Source organism: Sciurus vulgaris (genome assembly GCF_902686455.1).
Source record: "Sciurus vulgaris genome assembly, chromosome: 6".
Taxonomy (NCBI): Eukaryota; Metazoa; Chordata; class Mammalia; order Rodentia; family Sciuridae; genus Sciurus; species Sciurus vulgaris.
The window spans coordinates 75,301,198-75,313,919 of NC_136466.1; the positions used below are offsets into that span (position 1 = coordinate 75,301,198).

General features: G+C 35.1%; 1 protein-coding gene across 4 annotated transcripts in view; it reads right to left on the reverse strand.

Moving 5' to 3' along the window:
• The window catches only part of CAMK4 (calcium/calmodulin dependent protein kinase IV), a 245,401-nt gene that overhangs the window by 72,954 nt on the left and 159,725 nt on the right, over positions 1-12,722 (reverse strand). For all 4 annotated transcript variants that reach the window (XM_079143531.1, XM_079143530.1, XM_079143533.1 and 1 more), the window contains one exon: positions 6,965-7,037. In XM_079143531.1, the coding sequence (XP_078999657.1) occupies positions 6,965-7,037 (73 nt within the window). The remainder of the gene's footprint in view (positions 1-6,964; positions 7,038-12,722) is intronic.

Genomic DNA, 12,722 nt, shown 5'->3' on the forward strand with positions numbered 1-12,722 from the left:
ATAACATTAAAAATAACATTTAAAATAACATTTAAAATTATAGAATTGGCAGATTATTAATCCATTTATCTTTGCAGATGTGGAATGCTTCCTCTGTTCTATGTGGACCACTTGTATCTGGAGCACCCTTGCTTGGGCATTTTTTTTTTTTTTTCTTAATTGGTATAATTCCAATAGGTGGAAAATCTGATGCTGAAAACATCCATTTCTCAATTTCTCATTTCCTGAATGAGAATAGAGTTTTCTCTGTCAGCTACCTGAGGTATCAAAAATTAAAGAATGCTCACTGTGATGAATCAAGAGTCAAGAGCTGATCTAAATGGATACCACGGCAACCAGAATGCATATACTGAAGAAGGTGAAGTTTTGAATTACAGGAAAAGAATGAAATGATAATACAGGAGCAGAAAAATAATTTCATGAGTGGGAACGAGTTATAACACTTTGATTCATGTAAAATGAATAGAAATACGATAGTAAAGATGTTCAATATATATGTCATCTAAAAAGAGAAGACAGATGGTGGCTATCTTGGAGTGCTTTAATCATTTCCATTTACTTGCTGAGTAAATATTTATTGAGCATTTACTGTCCTCAGGTACTCTTTTAGGCACTGGAAATACGAGTGAACAACACAAAATTCCTACTTTTATGGAGTTAGACAGTGAACACCAAACACAGACAAAATAATGTGTACTTTCAAATAATCGTAAGTGTCAAAGACAATAATAAATCATGGCAAAAGAATTGAGGATGGCTTGGAGATAGTGGTGGGCACTATTTTAGAGGGGTCAGGGAAGCTCATTCTTAGAGAGGTGACACTTCAGTAAAGACCAGAAAGAAATAAGAAAGCAAATCATAAAAGATGTGATAAAAGGTGGTTGCAGGCACAGAAACAAGTACCTTGAGAAGAAGATAAACTTGGATCTCTCTGAGGGTCAGAAAAAAATCAAAACAAAACAAAAAGCAAAACAACAACGACAACAACAACAACAAAAAAAAAAACAGGTCAAGCACAGAAAAGGAGTGGTTTGCAGTGAGACTGAGATGGCAGGAAGCAACCTGAATGTGCAGGAAAGTCCAAGATGTGCTAAGAAATTCTGATTTTATTCTATTTTGACAGTATGCTCTTGGTGGTGTAAGCATGGAAATGATCCAGTTGATTTAGGATTTTTGGGAAGGGGATACTAGGAATTGAACCCAGAAGCACTTTACCACTGAGCTACATGCTCATTCCTTTTTTTTTTTTTTTTTTTTTTTTTTTAATTTTAATACAGGGCTTCTCTCTAAGTCACTTAGAGTCTTGCTAAGTTGCTGAGGCTGACCTCAAACTGGCAATCCTCCTGTCTCAGTCTCCCGAGCCACTGGGATTACAAATGTGTGCCACCATGCTTGGCAGATTTGTGATTTAAATAATAACTCTGAATAATATAAGGGGGATGGGCTTTAGTTAATGGATGTAAGTTGACCAATTAGAAGGTTTTACAGCATTATGAATGGGAGATGACGGGGACTAAAACCAGGATTTAGTGAAGATGAGGAAAAATGGTCAGATTTATGTTGTGAATTGGAGATTATTGGGATGTGAAATAAACAAATGGAGGGTGAATTCTAGAATTTTAGCCAACAATTGTTACATGATAATAACATTCACCATGACAAAAGAGACTGAAGGGACATTGTAAGAGTTCTCTTCTTGTATCCGTGAATGAGAAAATAATTATACATATCTACTGTAAAACAGCTTGCTTTATAAAAGAATGATATGGGAATGTGGGGAATGACTTAGTTATTCACAGAAAAGTTAGTTATTGCATGATAAATAATTAGGGCTTCTGTCAAAATGAAATCCCAATGCTTTAATGGCAAACAACATACTGTCATTCAAAAATACATCTAAAATGAATTTGGGAGTGTCCCCCTCTCTATTTCACGCAATATTTTGAGGGGCATTAACATTAGTTCTTCTTTAAAGGTCTGGTAGAATTCAGTGGTAAATTCATACAGTCCTAGGCTTTTCTTTGTTAGAAGGCTTTTTATTATTGCTTCTATCTCATTCTATCTCATTGCTTATTATTGGTCTGTTTAGTCTTTCTATATCCTCTTGATTCAATTTTGTAGGCCATATGTGTTCAGAAATCTACCCATTTCTTCTATATTTTTTTATTTTATTGGCATATGACTTTTCAAAGTATTTCCTAATAATTCTCAGGACTTCAAGGATGTCTGTGGTGATATCTCCTTTTTCATCTCTTTTATTGATTTGGGTTTTCTCTCTCTTTTGGGTAGTTTGGCTCAGAGTTTATCAATTTATTATCTTTTCAAAGGACTAAAACTTTGTTTCATTCATTCTTTGTATTATTGTTTTATTTTCTATTTCATTGATTTCAGAATTTATCTGAATTATTTCCTCCCTTCTACTGATTTTGGAAATAATTTGTTCTTGTTTTTCTATAAACTTGAGATGCACTATTTTTTTATTTGTTGCTTTTTTAATGCAGGTACTAATAGCTATGATCTTTCCTCTTAGAATTGCATTCATTGTGTCCCACAGATTTTGGCATGTCTCTATTCTCATTTGATTCTAGGAATTTTTATATTTCTCCTTAAATTCTCTTCATTGTCCCTTCATTGTTCAAATCTGTTTTATTCAATCTTTATGTATGCATGTAATTCCTGTGGTTTTTATTGCTGTTAATTTCTAATTTCATTCCATTATGCTCTGATAAGATGCAAGAAATTATATTGATTTTTTTTTATTTATCGAGAGTTGGTTTGTGTCCTACATATGGTCTATTTTGGAGAAGGTTCCATAAGCCAATGAGAAGAAAGTGAATTCAGTTGTTGTTGGGTGAAATATTCTATAGATATCTGTTAGGTTCACATAATTTATAATATTTATTTAGTTCTGAAGAGTCTTCAATGATTTTGTGTTTGCATGACTTATCTATTGGTGAGAAAGGTATGCAGAAAGGAACTAATATTATTGTATTGGGGTCCATCTGAGTCCTTATATTGAGTAGTATTTGTTTTATGTAATTACATGTGCCAGAATTTAGGGCATAAAAATTTATCATCATTATATCATCTTGTTAGATTGTTCCTTTTATCACCATGAAGTAACCTTCAGTTTCAAGACACCCTCAAAGTTTGCTTTGTCAGATATAACAGCAGCTATACCTGCTTGCTTTTGGTCTCCATTTACATGGAATATTCTTTATATCCTTTCACTTTCGGTCAGTAGATTTCTTGGCCTGTAATACAAGTCTTTTGCAAACAACATATAGTTGGAGCTTGTTTTTTAATCCACCCTGCCAGTCTGACTTCTAATTAGGGTGTTGAGACCATTTATATTTAGTGTTATTATAGAGAGATATTTATTATTACCAACATTTTAGAATGTAGTGAAAATTCAGGAATGGAGAGGAGCATGAATAAACAGTAGTAACAAAGAAGTACCAGAACAGATAGTAGCAAAAATGTCTTCTTGGTGTATCAGACTCCCTCATAAGAAATAACTGCCCTTCTCCCCATCTTGGTTGGTCTCATTGGCCACTTTTATACTGTAAAATTCCCATCCTATTTACAACTGGTTGGACTAGGAAAGGATGCTTGGGTAGAGTTGAGCCAAATGTAGTTTCTGCCTTGAAATTTGGAGTTGAGATCAAGTAATATTTATATCCATTCTGAGGAAAAACTCAGATTTGAGTTTTTATTATAATGTGCTAACACAGGAACATTAAGTTGACTATATGTCACTTTATGAGTCTGAGAAGAAGAGATAGTTGGTTGGAAGAGAGAAGAGGAAAGCAGATAATGAGAAGAAAGCAGCAATGGGAGAAGAGAGTCCTGACTACTGTCCAGGCTGCCTGACTGGTTGGTATTCTTCACGTAACTTTGTGTCTTTACAATAAATCCTTTCTGATTGTGTACATGCTGTTGTTAGGTGCACTGATAGGCAAACTAGAAGTTCTCAGAACAATTATTCTGAAGATTACCCCATTCTGAAATATCTTGTCTGTGGAATATCACAAGGAGAGAAGATTGCAGCCTGAGGGGCAATTGTCCCTCTCCTATCACGTTTCCTGTTTACTGTCTCATGTAGCATCAGAGCATAACACATTTTTGTCCCAGGAGGAAAAATAATCTGTCTGAAAAATAGTACGTGATATTATTTAAAACATGCAAGTATATGACTGGTCAGGTAAATTGCAAATACGTGTTCACAGCATGCTGACTTGAGGATTGATGACCTGTCATAACTTCACATTCATACAAAATTTTCAGCACACTTCTATATAAAACTTTATATTGGTATAATATACACAGAGAACAGTAAACAAAGTCTATTGACTTTTCACAACTAATCTGTCCAGTTAGCACTCAGATCATGAAACACAGAATCACACAATTGCTTTTATTTTTTATTTTAGTACTTAGGGAGTAGGAATTTTGGAATAGATTTGCATCATCAGATAAATCTTTAAATTAATATACCAAGTCTGAAGATTCTTCTCCTTTTTTGCCCTCTCTGTTGAATATTGCTGTGATTCCCTTACATAGTCTCAATTAATCTTTTCCACAACACTGTAAGGTTGAATGTTTGTGCTTATTTTATAAGAGAAATGTGAGGCTCAAGGGTATTTAGTGATGTGTCCACGCATGTATGTGTATAAATTGAACTCAGTACTGTTTGACTCTCAAAGTGCTCTTAATTGCTGCCTGCCAGATTTGGACAACATGGTGTGGGTCATAGCCAGTAAGTTTACTTGAGTTGATAAGCTATGGTGACTAATAGTAGGGAAAAGTGTAGTTTTAAAATGGATATTTAAGAGATAAATGAACTACCACTATTGAAATAAAAAGTGACAAAATAAAAATAGGGATTGCAAGAGATGATTCTACACTTACATATTTAAGAATAGAAATTGGAAGCAAATTGAAGTTTTTTTTTAAATTTTATGCCAGAAATATTCATAGAGTGATAAGGAGTAAGATTAGGTTTATGGACATTTGAAGGAAGATTCAAATGAAGTTGGAAAGGTAGATGGGAGAAGAGAAGGGAATGGAAGAGTTGAAATCATTTACAAGTTTGCAAGTCTAGGAAACTAGGGTGATAAAAAAAATTCTGGAATGAATTGGCATAGTGAGAATATGAACTTGATGTTCAATACTCATATAATCAGGAACTGTTATTTACTTCAGGTAAGATTTTGTGGCATCCTTTCCAGAGTTGTTTACTCATTTCAAATTTTTCATCCCTCACCATAGCAAAAAAGATTGAATACTTATATAGAAAGGTTCTATTTGCAAAGACTGAGCTATAAAGTCAGTTAAACCTGACTTTGATAGTTCAATATGGATTTGGTTAGAACACACTCTGGTTTTTTCTATGGCTCTATGCAAAGATTGTGAAGCTTGATTCTTCATTTTCATCACTGGTATGTAAGCTACTTAGATATCAGGGTCCTTCACTGGTTCCTTCCTCCCTCCCTCCTGCTCTTCTGTTCCTCTTTCCTTCCCTTCCTTCTTCCTTTGCTTCCTTTGTTTTTGCTGTGTGTAAAATTAATAGGACAGGAGTTTGTATCACTGGCTGATTTCTCGAGGTATTGAATTTTAGTTAGATAACTAACTCTGAATAATATCATATATCTTAATTCTGGGCATATTTTATGGATTTGTCTTTTTAAATGATTCTGATAACCATCCTCCCTTGGGCCCTGTTCTCCTTGCTCAGAAATAATTTGTTTTGGATTTATATTCAGTAAATGAATCACCAAGGTGTCCCACCATGTGTTAGACACCATTAAACATATGGGAAGGTTTTAACCAGTGTAGTCTGTTTTATACAGGCAAATATGATCTGAAATCCAAACAAGCTTCTCAAAATTACATATATGTGAATGTGTATGCATTTGCTTCCACCATAACTTTATAAAATGTATATCCCAGTGTAAATTTTTAATTTTTTTTTCTTTGAAAAGAATAAAATGGCCACATTTTTCTCCTAATTCACTTATTTCTCATCCTGAAAGCAAAGTCAGCCATCCCCACTTATATCAGTAGTTCTGACGTATTGATAGCATTCTTTATTTCTGCCTTTTTGTTATATGAAGCAGGGTGAATAGGGCATATTTTTTTCCTAGTAAGCTGTTTCATGATGGTGTCTTTGGAATTTCTGGATAAGTTCAAGAAAACATTCTGCATGTTGTATCTAGTCAGATGTACTTAACCATCTTATTATAAACAAAAACAGGAAGACTGCATTTTGTAGCTCTGTAATCCTTGAATACAGAAGTAATTTTCTCTTTCCTGACTTTGACATTGTAGCTATATGTTTTCATTTTGATTTTTACAAATGCTTTGGATCTAATTCTTTGAGCCTACTTATAGCACTGATTTAAAATGTCTGCATCATTTCTTTAGTTATCCAGTTAACTTTAAAACTGTTGCAAAAGTGTAAACCAGGTCATGACAGTTTTTTGTACATGTTAAAGAACTTTGTTGTTCAGTTTTCATGATTATTGTGTAAAGAAGACTGATATAGATGTTATATGCTATCCTGGACCATGTTAATAGCACTTATGATGTATTTTGGTTCCACATCACAATGATTTGTCCCCAATGACACTTTTATCCTTTCTAGGCACATTTTTTTGTTGTTGTTGTTGCAGATTCCCTTTGCATTGTATTGCTTTGACAACTGTAATCTGAATAAAATATATTTTTGATCTTAAAAAAAAGTCAATCATCTCTATGCTCCAGGGTCTATATTTATCTCATTCAACTTTTCTCCACTTCCATACCAAATTAAAAAACAACAAAACAACAGGGAAACAAACTCAAGGAATGGGAAAGAAAAAGTTGTATAGCTTATTACAGTCTGCACTTCTTAACTAATGATTCTGTAAAAGGAAGAGGTGACTAAGAGCCAAGCACAGGATTGCTGTTATTTCTTACTTACAGCGACTGCCTCCAGGATTTGTTTAACGGCATTTGCAGCGTCTCGCTCACTATAATATCCCTTTTCCACAATCCTAAAAAAAACATGAAATGCTTCTCAGACACATACATTTAGTTGAGTAGATGTTAAGAGAAGTTAATTAAATTAATGTCAAAGAAGATACATCTAAACAATTGCGACAAGCTACCATAACACCAGGGGGAGAGAGTCCCATAAACTGGCACTCGAAACATTTAACTTTATTTAGGAAAATGAAAAACATTTATTTTGCCTTGGCTTGAACTTTCCATCCTATTTGAGGAGAAAAAAGGTTCTTCTTGTTTAAACTTTATATGTTGAATTATTTTAAACATGCCAAGTTGATGTTATACGATGAAACATTCCAAGATGATTGTTGCACAGCTTTAACAATGACTAATTCAAGGTAATCTTGTTTTATCTGTTTGCTTAATTATTTTGCATCCTCCCTTAGTATTTTGAAGGAAATGTCAGATTCATCATGTAACTTAATTTCTGCATATTTGAGGTATCTTTAAAAGAGGATATATTTAAAATCACAATCATAAATGAAAATATCATACCCATAGGTTATAATTCCTTAATATTATCCTTAAGTTTCAACAAAAGCTTTAGTGAATAGACTAACTAACCTAAACATGAATTGGAATATTTGTAGTCTTGTAAGGAAACTATCATATAGACAGGATTTTCAATAATAATCATCATAATAATTTTAATAATCATCCCCTGAATATTATTATTATAATCTAGTTTCTCACTTTATTTAACCTAATGTGTAACATTATCAGAAAAGGTACAAAGATGAGGAGGGCTATTTTCTGTCTGTCTCATTCTCTGAAAAGATGATGCAAAAAATTCAATTATTTAATTTTTCCATTCAGTTATTTAGAACTTTGACAAGAAACGCTGACTCATCATCTTTTTAAAGGATGAGAGACAGAATATCTGTCCTCATCTTTTTATTTATTTATTTTTTGGACACTGTTATGCATAAGGTTAAATAAAGTGAGAAGGTGGACTATAAAATCCAGGGGTTAGTGGTTTCTCGAAAACCCTCTGCTTAAGATATTTTCCTTATGAGATTACAAATTCTTCCAATTCACAATTAGGTTAGTCTACTCACTACAACTTCAACTGAAATAATTTGAACTACACTTTCTGAACATTTTAAAATTAAGTATGAGAGAAAAGGAAAAGAAAGACTATTGTGACAGAGTAGGTGGAGTACTTGGGTGGCCATTACGCCATGTTCTGCATTTGCTGTAAATGTAGATTTTGTGTTACATCCATCAACCAGCATAAGCGCAATTAGCATCTCCTCTGTGCACTGCACCTGCAGCCTTGGGTGCTTGGTTTTCTGTAGTTTTGCTAAAGGAGATGAATTGTTACAAAAATGATGGAAAAGGCTGATGGATGGTTAACTGTCTTTGCAAACATTCCTTCTTCCCAGAAGATAAAATTGTTTACTTCCAGGCTTGCAGAAGAACCCTATGGATTTTTTCCATAGTCACTTACCCAGCTAGAGCTTTACTACAATTGTTTTGTGGTACCTGTTCTGGGGGTGATATGCATGTCTTAGTGCAAATGGCATATCTTGGAGTTAAAAGAGCCAACTTGCAGAACCATGAGTCATTTCCCCATATCGTCTATTAAATGCACAGTTCTTGTGGGCATGAATATTATTTAGAGAGGCAATATTTCATCCAGTAGAAGTTCCTCTCTATATTTTGGTTTATTATGAAGTCTCAAGCTTTGACCTAGATGTGACATTTGTGTATGTTTATTTGGCTATAATTTGGGGCTAAATGCCTGTTATAGACTAAATGTTTATGTATCCCCAAACATCATATATTAAAACCTGATCACAATGCACTAAGCCCTAGTAACACATGGAGCCTTTGGGAGGTGAGAAGGTCATGAGAGTGGGGCTCTCATAAGTGGAATTAGTGCACTTCTTAAAGAGGCCTCAGAGTGATGCCTTCCTCCCTGTATCATGTGGGAACACACGAGGAAGGCACCATCTATAAACCAGAAAAAATCTTCTCACCAGATATTGAATCTGATGGCACCTTGATCTTGAACTTTCCAGCCTCAGAATTGTGAGAAATAAACTTCTGTTGTTTACAAGTCACCCAGTCCAAGGAATTGTGTTACAACATAAATGGATGAAGGCCTAGAACATACCCTTGTGTGAATGGGGAATGGGCTGGATGTAGGAATAAATTTTCTTGGGAGTTGTTTTCAGGTAAAATGGAGTGAAGAGTAAGTGTATAAAAACAGTTAATGAAAATTTCACTAATTTCCCTCAAAATGTGTTAGATTAGTAAAATAACATCTAATTATAAAGAAGATACACTCCAAAAGTATGCCCATTCATTGTTATATTCAAAAAATATTATGGAGTGACTACTATGTGCTGGGCACTCAGTGGTGAACAAGATATGGTCTCTTCACTCCTGGGGTTTCTTCTGGTATAAATAGGCAGACAATAATCAACACAGTGTGCTAAATGCTATGACAGGAGCATTAGGGAACAGCCAAGAGGTCTGAGAAAAGGCAGTCATCTTGTGGAGTCCTTGTAGGGTAGATGAATGATTCTGGAGATTTCTCAGATCTGACCTGAGTATAAATAAGTTTCCCAGATAAGGGAAGGGTGGGACCTGAGCTGGGAATGGGTGAGGAAGAGGAGCATGCCATCAGGCAGGAGGGAAACTGGTTGGAAAAAAAAAAGAGAACAAAACTATAGTGAGAGTTCCAGATGAGGGTGGGATGTCAACATTCATCAATATTTTGGACCATCTAATTGAGTCAGGTACTTGCTGGATATAAAAAGATTTGGCTTCTCACTCAGGTATGACCACAAATGGTAAAGAAAAGGAAGTTATAAACAAAAAAAGATTATCAAAGATATGATACTATGATACGTGTTATGACAGTGCTTGTGCAGTGCTTAGTTTGATGATTGATTCTGTAGTGAGAAACAGCATCCCTAAAGCAGATGTGTGGAGCAAGGACACCAGATGTAACACATCCTTGACCTTTTCTCAGTGCACAATCCACACACCCAGGCCATTGGCATTGAACCGTGACTAGAAAGATAAACAGAAGTGAACTTCGCAAGTCACAAACATAGGTTTATAACTTAGAACTATGACTATAAGTGAAGGTATGAGTGACTGAGCAAAGGAAAATAAAGTCTTGTAATCCTTTCCTGTCCATTTAGGTCATATAATGAACAGTAGGTTTGCTCAGTATCTTCTGCAAGATGCTGTGGTAACATTCCAAGTCTTCTCACAAGACCATTGCTTGGATCACTGAAAAGAGCCTACCTATGAGCCTTGTTCATGGTAGACAGTCAATAAATACTTGTGGCATCAATACTAACCACCAAGTGAATGGATGTCAGAAACATTTCAGACCATAAACATCTTGACAATTCTTTGCCTACTTCCTTATCATAGTGGAACAGAAGTGCTAGACTTGGAAGTAATGCCCATCACAAGTGCCTTGGCTGTGGCTCCCAAGGGAGAACAGCCACAGTCCAGGCTTCCCAAAGGTGAATGCAGGAAGCAGAAGGGTTATTGCTGGACTTCGATATAAATTCAGCATTATGTAGTTTTAGATATTAATATAATAACATACATCTTTTTCAAAATTTAAAGTAAATAAGATCAAAGTGACTTAAATTCAGCAAAATAGAGTATCTGTTTTATGAAAGTAACACATAACACAATTTGACTGGCATTTAAAAAAATTGTCAATGAAACTGAACCAGGGATAGATAGTCAAGGGTTTATATATAGCTTTATATGAAAGATACTAGTAAGTGATTTTTAAAAGCAATGAAGGTGTGCAATCATTGTAGAGGTTTTAAAGCTATAAAAATAGATAATTTTGGTTTGTATTTTTATTTTTTCTATTTAAACATAATTATTGCTATATTTATCTTCAAGTTTAGGAAACTCGTTTCCTCTTCATGATTTGTAAAATAGTACAAAATCATTTAAGGTGCTACCAGCATCTTAAGATCATTTTCAAAGGCCAAGAGTCATATAATTTGTCTCTGTACCACATAGTTCCACAGCTTTCCATTGTGGGCTGGTCTAGAAGCTCAGTGCTAAAAACAAATGTCTCCCAGGATTTTAATCAGAACACTGACCCATACCCAAAGGACTTAAAATCAGCATCTATAGTGATATAGCCACACTCACATGTATAGCAGCTCAATTCACAATAGCTAAGCTATGGAACCAGCCTCGATGCCCTTTAACAGATGAATGGATTTAAAAAATGTGGAATGTATACACAATGGAATATTACTAAGCTATAGAAAAATGAAATTATGGCATTTTCCAGTAAATGAATGAAAATGGAGACTATCATGCTAAGTGAAATAAGCCAGTTCCAAAAAAACCAAAGGACAATGTTCTCTCTGATATGCTAATGCTAACACACAATAAGTGGGGGAGGGAAGAATAGAAGTTCATTGGATTAGACAAAGGGGAATGAAGGGAAGGGAGGGAGGATGGGGATAGGAAAGACAGTAGAATGACTCAGACATAACTTTCCTATGTTCATATATGAATACAGAACCAGTGTAACTCCACATCATGTACAGCCACAAGAGTGGAATCCTAATTAGAACAAGTTATACTCCATGTATGTAAAATATGTCAAGATACACTCTTTTGTCATATATATCTATAAAGAAAAGAAAGGGGAAAAACAAACAAACAAACAAACAAACAAAAAAACGGACCCAAAAGGCTGTCCTGGGATCCCCATTCTGCAGCTGCCTGGAGATTCTGTGGGGACACACATTTCCCTAGCCTTCTCACTGCAATCCTCCAGCCTCAACAGGCCTCAACTATGCCTTTTACTTTCACTTTTTGCTGTGGTAGGCTGCACAAGCCTCTTCTCAGTTGGTCTGTTTTCCTTCTCATCATTTTAAAATTATAGGATAAGAAAACATGTATGGGTAATGCCTCTTTCTCTCCATGGGTCTGCTTTAATACGTGACTGTGCATTTGCTTCGACACACTAATTCCTGTAAATTAAATTGAGCACATCTCCATCCAGGCAGTTAGCACAGGCCCTGCAGCTGAGAAGCTCTAATCTGATCATTTCCTGAGGCCCCCAGACTTCCTGGCATGCAGATTAGGAACTGTACTGCTCTGTCCCCTAATTGCGGCTTTTTCTCAAATGGCTGTGCTATTACGTGATTGTAGGCTTAAGTGAGAAAGACCTGGTCTGATGAGAACGTGTACTGAAGGACTAACTGTCAGAGGAAGCCCCAAAATATAAGTTTCAGAAACCAAGTCTTAAGAACTGCCACTACACCATTATGTTGCCACATATAAAATTATATTAAATTAATTCTGCTGTACCTGTATAAGTCCACCACTCCTCTATAAGCTTCATTTAATGCTTTTTCTCATTTCATTGACAACATCTTCGTTTTGCTTTTTTTCTAAGAAACTTTCTCATAAAGTTCTAAACTCATATATTCTTAAAAAATAATTTCAAAGGTACTACTAGTACCTGTTATATTTGAAAGCTAGGGAGGGAGTCAGGGATGGTGGATCTGTGCTGTGTGCTGGTTAGGGAGTTGCTGTACAGGAGAAACAGGAAACCAAATCAAATTGTAGACATTTGAATGGGCCTAAGGGATTCCTGTCCAATTCTCTCATACTATAAATGAAAAGCCTGACCCAAAGACTATATATAAATTGCTGAA